General features: G+C 41.3%; 1 protein-coding gene across 2 annotated transcripts in view; it reads left to right on the top strand.

Annotated features, from left to right (window-relative positions):
• The window catches only part of hace1 (HECT domain and ankyrin repeat containing E3 ubiquitin protein ligase 1), a 37297-nt gene that overhangs the window by 2119 nt on the left and 11178 nt on the right, over nt 1–24000 (top strand). For both annotated transcript variants that reach the window (XM_069172020.1, XM_069172021.1), the window contains exons 2-15: nt 4025–4079; nt 4292–4381; nt 8428–8532; nt 9654–9729; nt 9839–9970; nt 11189–11271; nt 11504–11600; nt 12051–12152; nt 12285–12391; nt 12680–12830; nt 16614–16918; nt 19391–19459; nt 19570–19657; nt 21542–21653. In XM_069172020.1, coding sequence (XP_069028121.1) covers nt 4025–4079; nt 4292–4381; nt 8428–8532; nt 9654–9729; nt 9839–9970; nt 11189–11271; nt 11504–11600; nt 12051–12152; nt 12285–12391; nt 12680–12830; nt 16614–16918; nt 19391–19459; nt 19570–19657; nt 21542–21653 — 1572 coding nt within the window. The remainder of the gene's footprint in view (nt 1–4024; nt 4080–4291; nt 4382–8427; nt 8533–9653; nt 9730–9838; nt 9971–11188; nt 11272–11503; nt 11601–12050; nt 12153–12284; nt 12392–12679; nt 12831–16613; nt 16919–19390; nt 19460–19569; nt 19658–21541; nt 21654–24000) is intronic.

Here is a 24000-nt window from a genome sequence, read left to right as displayed (position 1 = left end):
GATATAACATGATATGATATGACATGATATAACATGATATGATATAACATGATATAACATGACATGATATAACATGATATGATATAACATGATATGATATAACATATGATATAACATGACATAACATGACATGATACAACATGATATGATATGATATAACATGACATGATATAACATGACATGATATAACATGACATGATATAACATGACATAACATGATATAACATGGCATGATATAACATGACATGATATGACATGATAAAACTTGACATGATATGATGATATAACATGACATGATATAACATGACATGATATAACATGATATGATATAACATGACATAACATGACATGATACAACATGATATGATATAACATGACATGATATGATATAACATGACATAACATGACATGATATAACATGGCATGATATAACATGACATGATATATGACGATATAACATGACATGATATATGATATAACATGACATGATATAACATGACATGATATAACATGCCATGATATGATCATATGACATGATATAACATGACATGAGTTGATATGATATAACATGACATGATATAACATGACATGATATATGATGACGACATGACATGATATATAACATGACATAACATGATATGATGATATAACATGACATGATATAACGACATGATATAACGACATGATATAACATGACATGATATAACATGGCATGATATAACATGACATGATATATGACGATATAACATGACATGATATATGATATAACATGACATGATATAACATAACATGATATAACATGACATGATATACATGACATGATATAACATGACATAACATGACATGATATAACGACATGATATAACATGACATAACATGATATGATGATATAACATGACATGATATAACATGACATGATATGACATGACATGATATAACATAACATGATATAACATGACATGATAAAACGACATGATATGATGATATAACATGACATGATATAACATGATATGATATAACATGACATGATATAACATGACATGATATGATATAACATGACATGATATAACATGACATATGATCGATATGACATGATATAACATGACATGGTATGATATGACATGACATGGTATGATATCACATGCACACCTTACAGGAAGTGAAGGGATTATTTCCTTTGTAAACAAACACGTCCCTGAAGTGGATAAAAGGTTTCTATAAACACGTGACAGCCTGCATGACATTAGTTTGGGGAAAGTATAGCATGTAACACATGTTTATTACATGGTTATTAATTCACTGATGTTGTTCACAGGATTCATAAATATCCTGTACACGTACACAAACCTGTATAAACAGGGTCTCTAACTGCACCTGTAAAATGTATTAACTAAAAAAAAAGAAAACAACAACAACAACAACAACCATCAGAGATCTTCTCTCTGGGCTGGAGGTCTGTCCTCTCTCGATCATATATGATGTTGTAAAAGGCTGATGGATTTTCTGAATGTCATCTGTCATTTTGTTCTAATGGGAAAGTTGTTAATAGTTCTGAAATCATTTACTCGGTCGACCCACGTTTTTCCACGACGGAGCTCTCGATGACTCTTTCTGCCAGACCGGTTTCCTCAAACATGTTTTACCTCCTTTTGATTTTATAGTCAGCTGGATAAAGGTCGAGTATGAAAATCTTCAGATCTGTACTTATTTGTATGAATAATATGTCCTGTGTGTATTTACACTCCTCCACTAGGAACGTGGACCTTTTCACTGGAGGGACATTTACTGTTTTTAATACTTTAAGCATTTGAATTAGAGATTAAAATGTAACGATGAGACAAAAGAATAGAGACCAGCTTTAGGTTATGTTTTACACTATTTATATACACATTCATTTCGTCATAATACGCAAAATCCACTTCAGTGTTGAGTCAAGGGAACTGCGACTGAGGATTTTTGTCATAATTGATTAATCTGGCAGTTAATCAGATTTCTGTCTGAAAATGGTGAAAAATGTCAACCAGTGTTTCCAGAAGAACAAAGTGGAACCTAAAATGTCCCGTTTTGTCCCAAACAACAGTCCACAACCAAAAGTTATTCCCTTTTTCTTTTTTTTTTTTTTTTTATCATAAAGCGCTAAAAGCACCAGAACATTTTCACATTTAAGAAGCAGATTAATCGATTATCAAACAAGTTTGCTCACTAGACTGTTTTCTGTCCTGGCTCCTAAATGGTAGAATGAGCTCCCCAACGACATCAGGACAGCAGAAACTCTGAACATCTTCCACCGTAAACTAAAAACACACCTCTTCCTCCTTTACCTTGAACAGTAGAACTTTAGTATCTTAAAATGGAACTTACTGATAGAACTTTGTAGTTTGGCTTTCTGGAAGAAATTGTATTTTCTTGATTCTTGTTGTTCTGGTTTGAACCCTCATGGTTGAAACGAACTTATTGTAAGTCGCTTTGGATAAAAGAGTCAGCTAAATGTAATGTAATGTAATGTTAACAATTAATCTTCTGTAAATCCAAAATTGATGAATCAACAAATAATTGCAGCTCAAGATGAGTTTGTTTCAAATGTGTAAAAGTAAGTTAACAGATGAATATTTGAGGAAATAGAAGTGATGAAGTTGAATATTTGGTTGCATCGGAGTGTTTCTGGGCTCATTTGTCTGCAGGATGAATTGAAGGCCGTTTAGATTGGAGGAGTTTCTCTGTTTCACGTCATCGGTTGTATCATCAGTAGAGACTCGGTTAAAGAAGCAGTCACACCTCCTCTGATGAGTCTCCTCACCTTTGGTTCTCCATCACATTCATTTTGGTCCAGAGAACTTGGTTCCAGAAGCTTTCCGACTCGTCTCAGTATTTCCAGTAGTTCTGCTGTGATTCTGCTGTCCAGAGGTTTCGGTCCGTGGTTGTTGTTTTAGGGTTGTTATTAACAGCTGGTCGGTATGTTTATATTATATCTATATCATGATATGAGAACAGATGTTGTATTCGATTTTAGATATTGTAATATTGTGACATCTTTTACTGGTTTTAAAGGCTGTATTACAGTAAAGTGATGTCTGTTGGAACTATGGCTTCTATTTACTAATTAAACCCATATCTATTTATTTCATGGCTGTTTTGTTTGAGTAATATAGATTAATTCATTTATTAATATCATTACTTTAATTCATTGTTGATGCTTTTATTTTGAAGGCCCCTCAGGTGAATCTCTGCAGGTGTAACACTGGCAGGCACCAGGAGGGTTGATGGTTTTTATTTGAGCTCTGATTTATTATTTCTGTTTCTGAAGTCTGAGGACTGATCGCCACGACGTCATTTTCTAAACCTGCCAGACTGTTCTCGCCTTTCTGTTTATTTTCACCCACTTGGGCGTTATTATTTCCACATAGTTGATTATTACTTTCCAAAAATCTCATTGTTGCAGCGTTGTCACTTTGCAGCGGTGCAGCGTTGCCGTGTTGCCACGGTGCAGTGGTACAGGCTGACAATTTACTGGAGCTGTTGCAGAGACGCAGTGTAACTTAGGTTTTTATCTGCTACACTTGAATCGGGGGCAAATCGTATTGTTCTATAGAAAATCTTTAACAAAAATCAAATCTGGATAATGACAATATTCTTATTAACGTAATGACCAATGTAATGATGTGACGTCGGCTACGTTACGTGCGTAATATTCACGGGAACAAAAAGCGTAGATGAAAGCGGCTCCATGGTGGAGCGGTTAGTTAGTTTGGTTACAAAAGATCAGATGTGCAACAAATTATTGTAATTTGTCAGGATTTCTTGTTGCAATTGTTTCTTCTTGAAATTGATAATAACATATTTTGTCATGTCCTCGAAAATATTGTTTTCACAGAAATACCCTGAAATATTGTGGTATTATTTTAGGTTAGTATCACCCAATATGTATGTATGCATAAATATGTATATGTGTACTGTATGTTTTTCTTTGTCTGATTTCCAAGTGTTGTCCAGTAGTTTTACTCGTCTCGTGTTTCTCCCTCCACAGACAACGAGACCGCCGTGTACACACTGATGCCGATGGTGATGGCCGACCAGCACAGGTAAACCTCCGACCATCTGAACAACATCAGGAGTGTATTCGTGTTAAAGATAGAAAATAAGTATTGTTACATCTTTTCCTGCTTTTTCCCGCACAAACGAGTCCCGTTGTGTTTGTATATTTGATTCTGCGCATCTGAACCTCAGAGGTGTCGTGAACTGTGTTGTTGTCTCCAGAAGAAATCCTTCTCCATGTTTCATCTCTCTCTCAAAGGTCGGTGTCAGAGCTGCTGCTCAACTCCAAGTTTGATGTGAACTACGCCTTCGGACGGGTGAAGAGAAGTCTGCTGCATATTGCTGCCAAGTAAGAATCATCTGTCCTTGTTTTAATACAATAATGTCTTCATTTTTAAATCATTTGCACAATAAACTAAAAAAATCTGGATTTAGGAGCTGCTGAGAGGAACATTTGTAGTTTATGTTCACAGGTTGTTTCACATCTCTTGTTACTTTAGGAAATCAGAAAATAAACAGCGTAAACACAGCAGCTGTCGTATTTCCTAACAAATAGTTTGAGCGAACACCTACGTGATGGACTGCAGCGTCGGCTTATTTTCTGCTCCTTCCTGTTTGTTTGATATGCGGTTTTCATATTGTGCGACATGGTGGTGTATTTGCATGTGGGTGTGTGTTGTGTTGTGTATCAATGCCAACGTGCAACCCACACAACCGACAACTAGCTGCCTGCCAGCTGCATGTGTGTGTGTGTGTGCTCCTGTAAATACAATATACACAGATCATATGCTCGCTGACAGTGATTGGCTGTTAGTCAGTACTAGAAGCTGTGATTTGTTGTTGACGTTGTGGGTTATCGGTGATCGGAGGTTGTCAGCTGACTGTACGAGTCAAAGAATTGATCAATTATATCAACATGAGTCAAACTAAGTTAATCAGAAAATCATAATGTTGATTGATTCATAGCTCAGTCCTAGTTAAACATTTAAAGTCCGTCCGTCCGTCCTGTTCATCAGAAGATGTGATTTGCAGGTTCATGTCTGGAGGTGAATCCTTGCAGTGTGATGACACACGAGTTCATAGATAACTAAACTGATCAATATTAGCTCATTCCAAATCTTTCATCATTGGTTTATAAAGTACTCAAGAAATTACAGTGTAAAAATGATAAACTACAATAAAATGTCTGCATTACATTGTTTTTTTCCACCAGGTTCATTTTGCAGGTGATTTTTGATCCAAATATAAAACATCTGTATTGTTATATTATTATCAGATATTTGAATTCCCTCATATAAGGAGCCGTACTGGGTGGACTGAGCTGTTCATTTCATGGTGTTATTAAAGCCAAACACTCGGATATCGTGTCTCTGCCTCTCTGTTTAAAAGTGAATCAGGTACTAAGCATAAACCTCCAAGAAATTGTTGTGGAAATCTTGCAATTTTGCAAAATTCCTGCGACTTCTCTGCAGATGATGATCTCTGTGGAGGTTCTGCTGAAGGCTTCATGATGCAGAGGAAAAGTACAACTTTTCCAACAAAAATAACTCCTGATTTACAGTCTTTCCTGTCATCACAACAAACAAATTACATGTGTTTAGTACAGATTTATAGTTATAAGACATTGCAGTTTATTCTTGTGCAAACAATGCGTTGAATTAATATTCTTTAAAAAGCGTTTAAAGCACTTATTTGTACAGAGAACCTAAACAAGGTGTTTTATACTGCAGTCAAACGTTCTGTAAACCGACGTAATGACTCAGGAACGTTTTGTATGTTGGAGCCGATGGTTCCTTAAGTACAGACATTTTTTAATTATCTAAAATATCTCCAGCTCTTTCTGTGTATTGTTATTATCATAGGAAGTTATAACATATGACTTTCTTTATTAGGTAGCAGTTAAAAAGATCTGAATTTATTTTCCTCAACTTTGGAAGGAAAGATAGACTTTTGGATGATAGCTTTGAAACGTTTGAGAAAAGTCGCAGCAAAATCCAGCATCAATCAGAGAATCTCCACCACAACCGCGTCTGTCAAGAGACTCAACTCAACTTTATTTATTAGCTCCTTTCATACAAGCCTGCTTCACATCAGAGCAACACACACTCACAAAAAGCAAATCGACCGACATAAAAACAGAACAACAAGATTAGAAATAAGGTAGTAAAAATGTAGGTTAAATAAGATGAGGAAATACAAATTGCAGCAATTAAAACAACGTTATAAGAAACAATAATTAATATTCAGGAAAGTAAAGAAAAACACCAGGGATAAAAACGGTAATTACAATTTTTAATCTGGATGATAAACATTGATAGAAAACAGATTAAAAATATGATAGATCTTTAGTTTTCTTTTAAAAACCCTCAGAGCTTCATAAAAAGAGAAGACACTCCCACCAGACCTGCTGTGGGACACATGAGGAATATTTACAAGAAAAGCAGAGGATGATCTGGCAGGAACATGAAATGAGACCAGATCACTGATTATTTAAAACTTCATAAACAAGTAGAAGACATGTGAAAGCGTGAGTGAGTGTTTCAGCGTCTTTCTGAGATAAAAAAAAAAAAAAAAGATCTGACTTTAGCAATGTTCCTTAGGTGGAAGAAGTTTTAATAACCTCGTTAAAATGAGCATTAAAATTCAAGTCACAGTCTAAAATCGCTCCTAAGTTGGAAATGTTATTTTAATTTGAGTGCTCCAATCACCTGAGCTGCACAGGCTCACCCCTCCCCCTTCAAACCCTCCCTTGTCCCAACACAGGTCATGCATGAGGCATGATGTTACTGCATTTGGGCCTAATGACACCAGTTACACCTTCTTTTCCACATCGTCTAGTTGGCTGCAATTTGAACCTGCTTTTATGTTGTGTTAATACCTAGCATGAGTCAGTGGGTTCATGAAGGGATCCTGGCGGCTGCATGTAAACCTGCAGTTCCTTTCTGTTGCTTTAGAGGAACACTTTACATGAAGGTGACCGTCCTGCTCTTGACTCTGACATCAGTTTTGTCTGCATGCATCCTGCTGTGAGAAGGCGATGTTGCAGCCTTCTTGCCCAACGTTAAATCAACTCTTGTACAAACTGGGTTCATTCTCATCAGAGTGAAGCCTCTATCTCAGCATTGTCTGTTCACCAGTGGTATGGCTACCTAATGGACCCTGTTCAGGGATGTTTATCTGTCTGTGTCACTGTTATTAGGGCACACTTGGACACTTTTATTTGGTATTACACCAACGCCTACACATGGTGGTGCACTCAGTCCTCAGTGTAGATTCTGAGTTGAGTCCACAGGGAGGAGATGTGGTGTCATGCTCACTGGGTTGGGATGTTACGGGCTTCGGAGCAGGTCGTGTGGGAGTGGGCTGTGGGTCGGGTGGGAGTGGGCTACGGGTCATATGGGGGTGGGCTACAGGTCATGTGGGAGTGGGCTAAGGGTCATGTGGGAGTGGGCTACGGGTCATGTGGGAGTGGACTGTAGGTCATGTGGGAGTGGGCTACAGGTCATGTGGGAGTGGGCTATGGGTCATGTGGGAGTGGGCTAAGGGTCATGTGGGAGTGGGCTACAGGTCATTTGGGAGTGGGCTACGGGTCATGTGGGAGTGGGCTAAGGGTCATGTGGGAGTGGGCTACGGGTCATGTGGGAGTGGGCTGCGGGTCATGTGGGGGTGGACTACGGGTAATGTGGGAGTGGGAGTGGGCTGTGGGTGATGTGGGAGTACGCTGCGGGTCATGTGGGGGTGGGCTGCGGGTCATGTGGGGGTGGGCTGCGGGTCATGTTGGGGTGGGCTGCGGGTCATGTGGGGGTGGGCTGCGGGTCATGTGGGAGTGGGCTGCGGGTCATGTGGGGGTGGGCTGCGGGTCATGTGGGAGTGGGCTGCGGGTCATGTGGGAGTGGGCTGCGGGTCATGTTGGGGTGGGCTACGGGTCATGTTGGGGTGGGCTGCGGGTCATGTGGGGGTGGGCTGCGGGTCATGTGGGAGTGGGCTACGGGTCATGTTGGGGTGGGCTGCGGGTCATGTGGGGGTGGGCTGTGGGTCATGTGGGCTGCATCTCCCAAAGTGAAAAACCTAGAGAGGTCTGAAGACGCAGATTCACACGAGGAAAAACTGGTGGTTGATTTCTGGGTCGTCTCCTCAACGTTTCCGGTTAAAACGGTCTCCAATTTATAGATTTAAAAAGTTTAAATGATAAAAAAAAATAAAAGTATTTTAGAGTTTTACGTGATGTTGAAATCTTTTCTAGATTCTGAGACTTCATGAAGGAAATTGCTGAAGTTCATGTTGAGTGTTCTGCTGTGAGTTTGTTGGAAAGCCGTGCTGACTGATATCAGTGTTGAGCGGCGGCCGTCGTCCCGTCTGCTCTCATCTGAGTCCGTCTGTTCTCCGTCCGGACAGCTGCGGGTCGGTGGAGTGTCTGGTTCTGCTGCTGAAGAGAGGAGCCAACCCAAACTACCAGGACATCTCGGGCTGCACCCCGCTGCACCTGGCTGCCAGGAACGGGTAGGAGACGACTCACCTGTTCACATGTCGCTGTTGTGTTCAAGGTCTCTACTTTAGCATAAGGTTAGGTTAGGTTAGGTAGTTACTTTATTAATCCCCAAGGGGACATTTTTTAAACGTACCCTTTGGAGTTTCACTGGTCTTTACAGAAATGTAAAAGTTTCTCTCCACAGGCAACGAGACTGTTAAACACTCTGCACCTTGTTGGACTCCTTTACTGCAGGACATCTTATATTAATGACCTTTAGCTTTTCAGCCGGTCTCTGCTGCTAACCTTGAACTTTGAGCCTTGAAATGCATTGTGGGTACCGTTGAGGTTAAGCAGACATGCTGAATGTATTTTCAGCCTCATAAATAATTGTGAAGCTGATTCTTGAATGATTATAAAGGCAGAACATCTTTGTAGTCGTCTTCTTTTGTTGCTGTGTGTGCACAAAACCCCAAACGCAGATCTACGGATAAAATCATCTGCTGGGATTAGTGGGATTTTTCCTTTATTGAAGTGATACAAGACTTTCCAGACAACCTTTCAGTGTGATATCGATGTGTTGAGATAACAGCCGATGCCACATGCTATTTAATCTGAGCTCTCTCAGGCGTCAGTGGCTGGACTCGGACATGTCCAGCAGAAACACGGGAAACACGTAAACACGGGAAACACGTAAACACGGGAAACATGTAAACACGTAAACACGGGAAACACGGGAAACACGGTAACCGTCCACAAAACAAGAGGACACGTTTCTGTGTCTGCTGCTGGAGAACGCAGCAGACTGAATCATCATCTGCTGATGAGTTATCGTGTCCTCGGATGTATCAACTTATCTCTTTGTCTATTACAGCTTAATTAACAATTTTATGTCAAAACATATCCTGAACTTCTCCCATAATACTGCTTGTTTTGCTGCAGTGAGCTGAAGGCGACAAGAGACGATTCACAGACAGTGAAACTTTTGATATTAATGTATAAATAACTGGATGAATCCATGACTCAAATTTTTCTTTTGAATGCTTTCTTATCAGGCGTGTTTTTTTGCAGGTCGTGATGCGTGAGTCTCGGTGTGATACGGCGTGTGCGTGACGACACTGATACTAAACTGTCTCCTCCACTGTGCCTTCAGACAGAAGAAGTGCATGGGCAAACTGCTGGAATACAACGCAGATGTCAACATCTGCAACAACGAGGGACTGACAGCTGTGAGTGGAGCGTGATCCTACGGTTGTGTTGTATCTCGTCACCGCTGCGTTACCGTGGTGACCTGCTGTGCTCGGGATAGTGAGTGTCCTCGTTGAACTTCTGCTACAGATCCACTGGTTGGCGGTAAACGGACGGACGGAGCTGCTGCACGATCTGGTGCAACACGTGACCAACGTGGATGTGGAGGACGCCATGGGACAGACGGCGCTGCATGTAGCCTGTCAGAATGGACACAAAACAGTAAGCCACCTCCAAAATATGTCTTTCATTAAAAAATTTATACAGTTGAGCCTGAAATTATTCACACCCACGTCAAATTTTCATGACTAGTGAATTTGTATTTGAACAGTTGGTTTCATCGTCTGTAAATTACTTAAATAAGAGACAAAACTTTGGAAGACATTTTGCCAAAGATGTTAATAATAAATCCTGTTTCCATGTTGTTGTTTTTTTATACACTTTTTACTAAAATGTAAAAAATTCTGACGTTTCCAGCCAGAAGTGAAGTCTTGGTCAGATTCAGCAGACATGAACGTTTGACGTGGGTATGAATGATTTTGGGCTGAACTGTATGTATTTGCATTTGTAGTCCTGCGAGCTCGTGCATGTGCTCAAAGCCTGGCAGCAGATGTTGGTCTGGACTTAATCAGTTCTTTCTGTCAACTCACTCATTAAATACAGTCACAGTGCAGTAATGATGCCCCCTTGTGGTTAAGTTACGTACTGTCACCAGAGTATTTGCCTGCCACAGCACACCTTCCTCCACACATACAGTACAGAGGCAAAGCAAACATGATTGTAACATATGGAGGAAGTAATGAGTGTGAATGTAAATCTTATTATAATGAATGCAATGTGTCACAGACTGTTGTTAATAATACATACACTTTCTTTGTAAAGAACCTTTCATACAAGAAATGCAGCTCAAAGTTATTTATAGCAAGAAAATGACATGCAGTGTTTCACACATAAAGGAACATTTAAAAATGTAGAAAATAAATAAAATGTACAAAATTAAACACAAATAGAGTTGAAATATAAAATAAAGCAATATGCATTTTAAAGGCGCGGTAGTTCAAGTGCAGGAGAGCTTCAGGAGTCGCTAGTTAAACGCTAAAGTAAAGAGATATGTTTCAAAAGTAAAAAAAATAAACCAGCAGCAGATGATCTCCGTGTTCCTGAAGGCGCATAGTTCACCACAGAGTTAGAGATGCGACTCGGTCTGAGATCATTAAGAGCTTCGTATGTGAGGAGGCGGAGCTTAAAGTCAGTCCTGTGTGTTCCAGGTAAACAGTGCAGAGCAGCCAGAACTGGACCGATGTGTTTTCTCCTCTTGGTTCTGGTTCACAGCCGAGCTGTAGAGTTTTGGATGAGCTGAAGTCTCTCTGTTGTTTAGTTCTGATCTATTATGTGAAAAAATATCTTCCAATATGTGAGAGAAGTTTCATGTCTGCACAGACGGTGTTGTGTCTCCTGGACAGTGGAGCCGACATTAACCGGCCGAACGTCTCTGGAGCCACGCCCCTTTACTTCGCCTGCAGGTGACGTCATTGTCATGTTGGTGATTCAGAGTGGGGTCTCAACTCTGTTACTCTTCCTCTGGACTATTCAGATGCACTTCTGTTGTGCTTCTTCTCATTCAGAAAAATACCTAAAAACATAAGTCTGCTTTCCACAGTCATGTAGTTAACCCACGATATTAGGAATTACAATATTCAACAACACCTGTGTTCAGTGTGACTCCAGCTGCATTGAAACTTCTTTTTTCTTCAGCCATGGCCAAAGAGACACGGCTCAGATCCTCCTGTCTCGAGGAGCCAAATACCTCGCTGACAAGAACGGAGTCACTCCTCTGGATCTTTGTGTGCAGGTGAGAGTTTCAACACCTTTTAAAGGGCCCATATTGGATTTCAGAGCAGGTCTATGTGCTGTAAATACCCTGAAAGTATTAAAACACTCAGTCAACAGAGACATGCACACAGCCCTTTTTTTTTTTTAATTTTTTTTTTTTAGCTTTTTGGATGAGCCATTTGGACTTTTGTGAATTTGTGATGTCACAAACTGGTGCTCATGTCATATGTGGCCCCCAGCATGGCCCACTGTCCAACCGTTTTAGTAAAATAAAACACAGAGCGGTCAATCCGTCGTGCCGGGAGGTGAAGCTCTGTACCAGACTCCATCTGCAGCCCCTCGTCTTATGGAGATCAAGACTGCAAATACAACAGCAGAAAAGTGTAAAATATGGGACCTTTAAGGTTTCATTAATTTTCCTTTTCTTCTTTGTATTTGTGTGACTGTTCCTCCTCTGTTTTTTCTTCAGGGTGGATACGGGGAGACCTGTGAGATCCTCATCCAGCACCACAACCGACTGTTCCAGACGCTCATCCAGATGACGCAGAACGATGACATCAAAGAGAGCATGGTACTATCAGCGGGTCTCCAAACTCACCACGAAGCCCTTTGTATGAATTTAAATTGATGTGTGTGTGTGTGTGTGTGTGTGTGTGTGTGTGTGTGTGTGTGTGTGTGTGTGTGTGTGTGTGTGTGTGTGTAGCTCAGGCAGGTTCTGGAGCACGTCTCTCAGCAGAGTGACAGTCATTATCAGAGGATCTTGACCAGTCTAGCTGAAGTGGCAACGACCAACGGACACAAGCTTCTCAGGTATAATTGTAGAGAATAAAACAGGTGGTTTGGAGAGAGCTCCATACGGCCATGTGTTAAGATACAGTTTTAAAGTCTTATCTAATAATTCCAGGCCTCTAATTTGTTTAAAAGTTTCCAGAGATCTACTCTGAGAAGACACATGACACACACAAACAACCACAACAAGAAAACACTTTAATATCATTCCTGCTGTTGAAGCTGTTTTATTTTATTCTAATTTTATGCATTTTTAATTGATACATTTTTTGTTATTACTGAGATGGTTTTTCCTTCGTCCGTTCTCAGCCTGTCCAGCAGTTATGAAGCTCAGATGAAGAGTCTGCTCAGAATAGTTCGTATTTTCTGCCATGTGTATCGACTCGGGCCTTCGTCACCGAACAACGGCATCGACATGGGCTACAACGGCAACAAGACGGCTCGCAGCCAGGTGTTCAAGGTGAGTACCAGGTGTACACACAGCACACTGGGATCTGGAGGTGGGACACTGAATCTGAATTACATATCAAAACTAGTGGTCACCATTCTTTTGGTTAAAGTTTAGTGTGGAGATTTTTAATCAGAAAAATACATCCAAAGTGCTACAGTAGTCTTTGGCTTGAACCTGCTGGTCTGCTGAGGCCTCTCTGTATCTGACCTCTCTCGGTTAAACCACGCTTTCAGCCAGTCACTGGTAAATAGAGAATTCACACTGCGCTCCCTGTATTTTAATTGACTCTGCCAATGCGTCTGTGCGTCATTTCAAGATGTCCACCGAACATACACTGCCGTTCAAAAGTTTGGGGTCACTTAGAAATTTCGTTGTTTTCCCTGAAAACATACATGAAATGAGTTTAAATAGGAAGAAATGTCATTGATGAAGTTAGAAATAATGATTTTTAATACTTGTGTCTTTCAAACTTTGCTTTCATCAAGGAATCCTCCATTTGCAGCAATTACAGCCTTCCAGACCTGTGGCATTCTAGCTGTCAGTCTGTTCAGATAATCTGAAGAGATTTATCCCCATGCTTCTTGAAGCACCTTCCACAAGTCGGATTGGGTTGATGGGCACTTGTTGCGTACCATACGGTCAAGCTGCTCCCACAACAACTCAATAGGGCTGAGATCCGGTGACTGTGCTGGCCACTCCATGATAGACGGGATACTAGCTGACTGCTTCTTTCCTAAATAGTTCTTACATAGTTTGGAGCTGTGCTTTGGGTCATTGTCCTGTTGTAGGGGGACATTGGCTCCAATCAAGTGCTGTTCACAGGGTATGGCATGGCGTTGTAACTCTGCCTAGAAGGCCAGCATCTTTGCCTTTTCACTGTTGACGTTGAGACTGGTGTTTTGCGGGTACTATTTAATGAAGCTGCCAGTTGAGGACCTGTGAGGCATCTGTTTCTCAAACTAGACACTCTAATGTATTTGTCCTTCTGCTTAGTTGTGCCTCGTTGTGCCGAGTTGGGCCTCCCACTCCTCTTTCTATTCTGGTTAGAGCCAGTTTGCGCTGCTCTGTGAAGGGAGTAGTACACAGCGTTGGACCAGGTCTTCAGTTTCTTGGCCATTTCTCACATGGAATAGCTTTCATTTCGCAGAACAAGAACAGACTGACGAGTTTCAGAAGAAAGTTCTTTGTTTCTGGCCATTTTGAACCTGTAATGGAACCCACGACTGCCGATGCTCCAAATACTCAACTAGTCAAAAGAAGGCCAGATGTATTGCTTCTTTAATCAGCACAACAGTTTTCAGCTGCGCTAGCATAATTGCACAAGGGTTTTCTGATGATCGGTTAGCCTGTTGAAAGGATCAACTTGCATTAGCAAACACAACTTTCTATTGGAAGACAGGACTAATGTTTGCTGAGAATGGGACTGTGTACGCCTACGTAGATATTTCATTAAAAATCAGCTGTTTCCAGCGACAGTTGTCATTTACAACATTAACAATGTCTACACAATATTTCTGATCAATTTGATGTTATTTTAATGGACAAAACATGTGCTTTTCTTTCAAAAACAAGGGAATTTCTAAGTGACCCCAAACTTTTGAACGGCAGTGTAAATAATGATCCACCCCATTAAAAGCAGATATCTGTGTTAGTGTATCCCTGAAAATCCTATTAACAACCAGTGGCTCTGACCCAGAGGTCTGATTGGTCAACTGAACATTTGGAACAAATCATCATGACATCACATCCTGCACATCACTAGAAATATCACTCCACCTTCAATTCAATTCAATTCAATTCAATTCAATTCAATTCAATTCAATTTTATTTATATAGCGCCAAATCACAACGCTGGTTATTTCATGACACTTAACACATTAAATTCCTTACAGTGGAACTTTACAACATTATACAGAGAAACCCAACAATTCAAAAATTCAACAATTCAACAATTCAACAATTCCCACATAAGCTAGGAGGGAAAAAAAACCCTCCTCTTTAAGGGAGAAAAACCTCCAACAGAGGGAAGAAAAACTCCGTTTAACAGGAAGAAACCTCTGACAGAACCAGGATCAGAGGTGGGCGGAGCATCTGTTAACAGAACCAGGATCAGAGGTGGGCGGAGCATCTGTTAATAGAACCAGGATCAGAGGTGGGCGGAGCATCTGTTAATAGAACCAGGATCAGAGGTGGGCGGAGCATCTGTTAACAGAACCAGGATCAGAGGTGGGCGGAGCATCTGCCTCGACCGGTTGAGGTGTGAGGAGAGCAGAGAGAGAAAAAGACAGCATAGAGATAGAAGAGAAGAACTGTTGGTGGAGACGACAATTAATCATTAATTAAAGGGAAGACTTCCTTAAAAAGTTATTTGGGATGAGATCTAACAGACAGCTAGAGGATCCAGATGAAGAAATAATTCTAGTTAACTCAGAGAGCTCAACAGGAGAGAAATGTTCCAAGTTTACATCTGGTCCTACAGTTGCTTTCAGGGCTGCTGTGCTTAACATCACATCAGTGACAGTAACAGGAAGGGTCTGCCCAATTCTTTCCCTAATAGTAAGAATTTTATTGGTAAAGAAGTTAATGAGGTCATTACTGCTGAGAGCTGAAGGAATAGAGGACTCAACAGAACTGGGACTCTTTGTCAGCCTGCTACAGTGCTGAAAAGAAACCTGGGGTTGTTCTTGTTGTCCTCTATTAATGATGAATAATATAAAGTTCTGGCCTTACGAAGAACTTTCTTACATAATATTAGACTATCCTTCCAGGCAGGTGAAATTCTTCTGAATTAGTGGAACTCCATTTCCTTTCCATCTTTCTAGTCGCTGCCTAGCAGAGCGTAGTTCTGAGTTGTACCATGGAGACAACTTCCTCTGGTTCATGACTCTCTTCTTCAGAGGGGTACCTCTTCAATGGGAATATATAACTAGAATAGAATTTCATATAATATGTAATATAATGTAGTTTCTACTTGTTATAGTTCTATTAAATGACCCATTTGGTGAAGTCGGGTCTCTTTTGGTCCTTTTTGGTCGCTCCGAGAACCCGTACCGTAACACCACGGATAGTCACGCACTTACAATCCTAGAGGTGGCTAGCTGGACCGGTTTGGTTTGAACACATGACACGGAGCTAAAATGTTAAAAAACACATGAGTCCATGGATATCTTTGTTCATCAGATATCTTTGTTCATCAGATATCATCAGATATCTTTGTTCATCAGATATCTTTGTTCATCAGATATCTTCGTTCATCAGATATCTTTGTTCCAACCAGACTGAGCTAGCTGATCAGTTTAGTGTTTCTATGTTCTGTATTTATTCAGTTGGAGACTAGAAATCCTCTCTGTTGCTAGGTGGTTGCTAAGGGTCGGACTACTTCCTGGAGTAGTAAACATTTCATACATTCCATAAGAGTCTACTGAGCACATTTAGATGACATGTTTTATTTAGTTGGTAATTTGTTGTATAATCGTAATATTACACTCTTTATTACACTGACCGCTTCACTGTCGTGTCAATAATGCCGTAAACCCTCGAGTGTAATGTTGCGTAAATAACATCCGTCTCACTGACCTCCAGCAGAGTTATAGTTTCATGTCGTGTGACCAGCTGGACAAAAGTCATAATGTTGATGTTTTTGTTTCTTTGAAACTAATTCAATCCCAGATAACATTAAAAAGTTTTGTTAAACACCCTGAATGTTAAAGTCTGTCCTTCAGTGTCATGTCTCCTGCATCACTTCCTGTTCTCTCTTATCCCACGTCCCTCTGACTTCCTGTCTGTGTGCAGCCGTTGGAGCTGCTGTGGCACTCCCTGGACGAGTGGCTGGTGCTCATCTCCACAGAGCTGGACAGGAACAGGAAGAACCCGTCCTCCTCCACCTCCAGCAGCGAGATCGCCTCTCTGCTCCTGAAGCAGCGTGAGTCCGACCACTCCGGTGCCACGCCGAAGCTGCCCTCCCTGCTGGACCCTCACATGGTCATGGAGGCGGAGGCGTACGCCGACGGGGAGGACGTCATCTCCATGACGGCCAACCGGCTCAGCGCTGTCATCCAGGCCTTCTACATGTGCTGCTCCTGTCAGATGCCACAAGGGTCAGTGTTCAGCTCTTAACTGTCGGATCAGTGTAGAAAGTTCTAGTTTCAGGATCGACTGTGATCTCACCGACCTCCAGAAAACATACAGAACCAAAACCCTCATTTTTATTTTTCAGATTAAAGCTGACACTAGTACTACCACTACATCTGGAACAAGTACCGTCTCTAGCGCTACTGCTCATACTATTACAGCAATACCATTGGTACTACAGCCACTACTGCTACTGCTGATATACTGCAGAACCACTTGCTTTCTGCTTCTACTACCACACCTACCACTACTACTACTGTACTAATACTGACTCTAGTACCACCACCTCCGCTACCAGTATTACTCCTGTCACACACTGTGAGTCAGTGTAGCGTTCAGGCAGTCGGCCCTCAGTCCTGCTCTGAGTTTCAGCAGCTTTTTACCCTTTAATTAGTTGTGATTTTGTATTAATTAATGGTTGTCAAGTTAGATTGAATGGAGCCAGAGGTGGATCAATAGTTTCAGCCAAAAGTTTACATTACAGCTTTCTTATCTACGCTTTTTGCAAGACCATAGTAGCAAGAAAACAGCCACAGAAAAAACAATAAATGAGGCTGTTTGGAATATTTTTAAGTTCGGTTTAGTTGCACTAAAGATCCATTTAAAATGATCCAAACAAGTTCAGCACACCTGGTTGGTTTCCTACATAAATCTGCCTTAATATAGCAGATAGCTGGATGACAAGAGCAATTCGAGCCGGTCTGTACGGTGTAACAACAAACAGCCAATTTAACTTATTATCACTGTCAGTAATGTTATAATGAGGTGTACTAGGAAATAAATGTCGCCTGCTCTCACGTGCACCCTGAATGACAGAGAGGAGTCGTAAACAGACAGATTCCCCTGAATCTGTTCCAGTAATCCTGATCACTCATATTACACAGTTAGCTACCTGTATAAAATACAGCTACGTAGCCAAAATAGCTGTTTATGAACTAGTCTAGAAGAAAAGTTCAGCATTCAGCTTGATCCTTTTTCTCACCAAGAGCGGCCTGCTGCTGCAGAAAACAACGTGATGTTGACTTTTCTTCAGCTTCTACTTTGCCAAGAGTTTCAGCTGTCATGAGGTTTGCTGCTCCATTCATTCTAACAAGAGGTCCGAATCCACGTCCTCCTCCTGTCAGGTCGGACTGAGGGCAGACTGGACCCCGCAGCGACTGAGGCTCGCTGACTACATCTGTGTAACACAATACGTAGGCATCGTCTCTGCTCACGTGTGTCCGTCCTGCGACTGAATGGATGAATGAAATACTTTCCACACTGTCTACCGGTAATGAAACGGCCGCAACAGCACTGTCGTCTCTGGAGTGGGTTTGCAGTGTTCGATGCATCACTGTTGAACAGAGGAACACAGACGTGACGTTTAAAAAGACAAATCAGGTTTCAGCTGCGTCCTCGAGTACATTTTAAACCCCCGCTGTGACAGAGCAGGTGTAAACGGCCTCACTGACTGAAATAGAAACATGTTTTCTGTCAAAAGCACACGAGAAGGATGACTGAAAAGCGCACCTGAAACATGTGCTGTGTCGACCCACTAAACTCCTCCTGGCGGGAGGTGTCACTCCTCCATCTCTGCTATGCTGAGCCTGTGTATCCGTGGAGGTAGTGACTCGGACAGATATCAGCCTCTACTGCATGTATCTCTACCGCCACCAGCACGAGCCGTCATTTCATCCATCACATTCATTTCATATCAGACTGACTGATACTGTGTTGGCAAAAGGCTTCAGACAAACTGACATCCGGCCAACCCGAGGTAGTTTCACTGAAAGTGGGACAACTCCCACTGCGACCAGCCATGCCTCATCTACCTCCTGTTTGCACCCTCATTTATCCGCCTTTGTTTAAACCTTTCTCCAGGTTTGTAATTATGCACAATTAGATCATTAAAGATGCTTAATTAACCCTGAGATCCTGACAGATGCACCGTGGGCTCCGTGTTACAGCCGGCACGAAGCGCCACCGAGTTCAGAGCAAGTTGAAATGGAAAAGGGGGCACTGATTTTAAAGATGCAACGTTTTTTTCCCCTTGATATAAAGACTAATATTAAAAATCCAGAAGAAATAAGAAATTGTTAACCAGCTTCGTGCGATCTCGTCTGTTAGGGTTTGTTAAGCCAGATAGCGGAAAGATATCGTGGGTATGTTGAACCCACTTCTTAGTGCAGGCCTCTGGATACAGATGCAACATGCATGTCCTCATAATGATCAAGATAAGAGTTGAAAAGTAAAGGTAATGAAATGAACCTGCAAACAGCTTCATGTTTGTCCGTTTGGGGAGGAACAGAGCTGTCAATCAGCTGTCTCACTGTTGTTGTTGCTCTTCTCCTTTTAACGCTGCTGTTCATCAGCAATCTGGATTACTGACCTGAAATAATAACTTAAATAACCATGGTTATGTTCCGTGTTTTCACTGGTGTCCGTCTCTCCTCACCCAGAATGACTTCGCCCCGCTTCATCGAGTTTGTCTGCAAGCATGACGAGGTGCTCAAGTGTTTTGTAACCAGGTGAGTCCGCGTTTCCGTCCGCATACATCGACCTGCTGACACATTCGATCCAGCGACTTATCTTGTCTTCATTTATTTACAACTTGATTTCTCTCTCTGCCTCTTTTCAGGAATCCAAAGATCATTTTCAACCACTTTCACTTTCTCCTGGAGTGTCCAGAGCTCATGTCACGCTTCATGCACATCATTAAAGGCCAGGTAAGGCAGGATGGTTGATTCATTCAAGTTTTCTACCAACTATTTCACTGATTTAAAAGAGTAATCGGAAAATAAATCCTTTTGCTTCATTTAAGATCATTAGAAAATATACAAAAAGAAAATAAGACATGTCTCTTAAATTATTTCCTTTTTAGAAAAATCAAAAAAAATTGTTTTAACTTTAATTGGATTGATGCATTTTAGTGTCATTTGATATTTTACTGGTTTTTGTTCTTTTTTTTTTCTCCTTGAAATGATCCCAAACTTGAGACATTTTCGTTAGTTTTCTCCATCTTGTCTCTTGTTTGTTTGGTGTAGATTGGATCAGCTGAAGGGACGCACTAAGCTGCTGTGATTGGTTGTTTTGCTATGTTGCTGTCATTTCTTTTTTTCTGGGTGTTTAAAAACCTCACGTCTCAGCTGTACGTTTGCTGCCGACGAACAGCCTGAAAAATCATCTGAACTGATTTTACAGCTGATTGAAAGCGTCAATGTTTTCAGCAGGTCGATGCTCCCACATTAAAGACAACAAACAATATAATGCATCAGTGGGCAACATTTAATATGCTACAACACAGTTTTATAATGCGACAGTCGTTGAGTAACAGTTTTTTTTTTATCAAGAAAGTAAATAATTTGCAAAATGCTGTTTATCATGAGACAGAAAAACATTTGAGCAAACAACAGCATGCTGCAATTTCTGCAACACAAAACCCACCAGATTTACAGATTGTGGACACACTTTGCAATGTTGTTTGTAACTTTTATTGTTGTTAAGGAACAATGTTCAAACTCAAACACTGACATTTAAAGATGTCCTGAATGAGGACGGCAGGTGGTTGAAGAACTTTACGAGCAAGTTTTGGTTTGGTTCAGATGCCCAGAAGAGCAGCTCCAAAGAATCCTGTTTCTTTTCTCATTGCACAACAAATCTCATCTGACCCTCTCATTAAGACAGTCAGTATCATGTCTACTTTCTAAACTATTCACACACACAACTTAAAGTTGTCCCGAGCCTTTCGGACGGTTGAGTGTGGACCACAGTGGTATGTGTGTCCGTCCTGTTTTCCTCATTTCAAAGGTTTCCACCCAGACGTTGTCTCTCAAGCTCATCAGGAGTCAGGACTTTCTAAAATCCTTCATCAGCTCCCAGGCTGAATGAAATCTACCAGACCTGTACCAGTTCCCGGCTCCGCTCCGTTTGTCTCTGTTGTATGCAAACTAAACTGTAGCTTCAAAGGTGTTTACCTCAGTCTTCTTTGACAGGTCTGTCTTCACGTGTGCGTCTTTACGTGTGCGTCTTTACGTGTGTCCTCGGAGGCTTCATGGAAAGTGACTTTGAAAGTCCCCCGTCTTCACTTCAGGATCATTTACCAGTGTTACATTCGTGGCGATAACACTTGTCTTAAGTTCCATTTATATGGCTTCATAAATTTTAAGTGCCGCTCTGAGTTGTGTGCTGTTCGCTCTCTGTTCAGTATTCATATTTGAGCTGCAGCGTTCGACGCTCGTTACCCGTGGATTATGGCTCGCCTGAGAGTCGGCGCTTGTTTTAATTACAGACTTTAAACCTGGTGAATTTGATTTCATCTCCTGATTCCTCGCTCGGTACGCCCTGCAGCCCCTGAGGGAAAAGCCTTTCTCTGCCTTCCACGCTCATCCTTCACTCTACCTCCAACGCTTAGAGAACAAAGGCATATATTATGCAAATAGAGCCCGGCCTCGTCTCTGTCTTTCAGATGAGTATTTCAGCGCTGAAGTCTCTCTGAGCCGTCAGCTGAGACTGAAAAATCCACATTCGGGAAGTTGAAAGCGCAGCGAAGTGGTAATTAGTTTAGGAAAGTGCTGTGCGGTGTGGGATGAAGTCTTGTTTTTCCCTTTCAGCCCTTTAAGGATCGCTCAGAGTGGTTCTACGAGCATCTGCTGGCCGGCCAGCCCGACTCCGACATGGTTCACCGTCCGGTCAACGAGAACGACATCCTGCTCATCCACAGAGGTACAAACTGTCCTTGCCGCTGCACTCTCCTCTGGTCATGTGTTCAAAGAAGATCACAACCAGTCCAGTCACATGCACATTTTAATGTGACGTTACCTGGCTTATTGTCCACATACTGAGTTTCTGAAGGTGGATATGTTGTTGGTACAGTGTGAACATTTAGTGTTATTTCAGGACCACAACGAACACCTTATTAATTGGATCAGCTCCTGCTTCGTGCAGGTTTCATTTTGGGCTCTGTTTTAAAGATATAAGGGCCTTTTATGGAGTCAGATTAGTGTCATAACCACAGACTGAAAATAAAAGTGTTCGTAGCTTCCAGGTCTGTAAAATGGTTCTGATCCAGAAGTGTCTTCAGCTGCAATACCAGCGAGTGCCACTAGAGGTCGGCTCCAAAAAGCCTCCGGCTCCATAGACTCCCATTCAACTTCTCTCATCAAATCCAAAGTGAATAAAATGTGTCCATCAGTTATCTCGGTGTTGTTAGCTAAAGTCACTCCTTCTTATTAGTTTTCTGGAGGTCCATCTGAAAATAATCCCTCATTCATTAGAAAAGAAGATTCAAGAAGACCTGTTTTTGGGGGCGTGTCTGTTTGATTGACAGGCCTGTGGTGCAGTCAGGTTACAGATATCCGTGGGCGGGACGTAGTATCGTCATGTTTCCAATCTGATCAGTCTATGTCTATTTCTGTGTTTGTACGTTAAGAGAGAAGTTACAACCGGAGTCCTTGTATGTGTAAATATACCGGGCCGATAATCCTGATTCTGATTCTTCAAAAAAATTTCAGGTTCACAAATATATTTCTGATGCTCACACAAATATTTCTTGTTTTACGTACATTTAACATAAATGAACGAATATTTGTGTTAAAAAGTCTTTGCAATTTTCTTAAGAAACACTAACATTCATGTTTTTACATTTATAACTGTTGTAAGATTTGTTGTTTTGTGTTTTTGAGACTCCCCTGATGGGACTCAATTCACAAATACATTTTTTCAGGCAGTTATCTGCAGCCAATCACGTGTCTCCTTCCTTTTCAGCCAATCACAGGAGCGTAGGTTTGACGATATAATCTAATGTCACTCTGAAAGTATAAAAGCTTCGTGAGCATCAGCTGCTGCGAGTGCTCAGTCTGTGCGTATCCACAGAGGCGTTCAGGTACATCTGTAAAATGCAGCACTGGTGGACTTTGAAGAGAGAATTTGAAGGAGTACAACTTCCAGGTACTTCCCCCTTCGTCTCCGCCGCACTGCAGCCTGACTCCCCGCAGAGGAGGCTGTCATGCCCACACAAGCCAGTAACCACGGAAACTGAGGTGGCCAGGTATACGTCATGATCAAGAACCAAGTGGCAACCCACTGCGAAGCCATCCATCGGTTTGTGACCTTCTGTTTTGAAGCCTCAATTCTGCCATCTTGGTTTTTTTTGGAGCCAGAAATGAAAATTCTTTGAAAATATTTTTTAAATATTTTCGGAAAAACTTCTGTCTTCCCTTTTTAAACCCAGAGACGATGTCCATTGATGCAGTTTTTGGTAGACACACGGACGGCTCACTACGCTGGAGTCCCTCAGAGTGTGCAGGTGTAACGTGATGTGAACTCATCGTCCCGTCGGACCTACGCTCACGTGATTCGCTGAAAAGGAAGGAGATGTGCATAATTTCCCAGTTCACAAAATAAACACACTTCATAAATGCAAGTTCAGCAGTTTGTATAGAAACATTCAAATCTATATATATATATTTAATGCAATAAATATTTGTATGTGCATCAGAATTACATTTGTGAACCTTATGTTCTTATGTTCTAAGCAGAGATGCAATAACAGAACATAAATACATTGAAAGGCTTCTGTGTGAAAACATACCAACGATGAATAATATCAGTATATCTTTGAATATGATGAAGGTCTTAAAGATTTGAGCAAAGACACATTTGCTGGGAAAAGACAAGAACCTCCATTATAAACAACATTCAACTTTCAAAAGATGATCTGAAACCTGATCTGTGCACAAAGTTTAATGATTAAAAGTGTTAAATGAAATCTGTTATTGGAGCATCAATCTAATGCCGTTCCCACAAATGAATCCAAAACACTCCACTGTGGATGATCGTGAGTTGCAGGAATCAATTGCAGAAGTGAAGATGTTACGTGGAGTTACATTTTGTGATCAAATGATAAAAACACCCAGTTGTACATGGTGTGGATATTTGTTGGGTTATTGGCAGATTTGAAATGAAGTTGATCTTGTTTGAGTGAGAACAGAAAGTTTGTTTCTCTAATCCCGACTCTCTCCTCCTCTGCTTATTTCTATTATCATACATGATACTACAGTATACAGTCATA

Source organism: Embiotoca jacksoni, unplaced genomic scaffold (assembly GCF_022577435.1).
Source record: "Embiotoca jacksoni isolate LCO1_2020_lvr unplaced genomic scaffold, fEmbJac1.0.p SCAF_50, whole genome shotgun sequence".
NCBI classification, from domain to species: domain Eukaryota; kingdom Metazoa; phylum Chordata; class Actinopteri; family Embiotocidae; genus Embiotoca; species Embiotoca jacksoni.
This window is presented reverse-complemented; position numbering and strand designations above follow the sequence as displayed.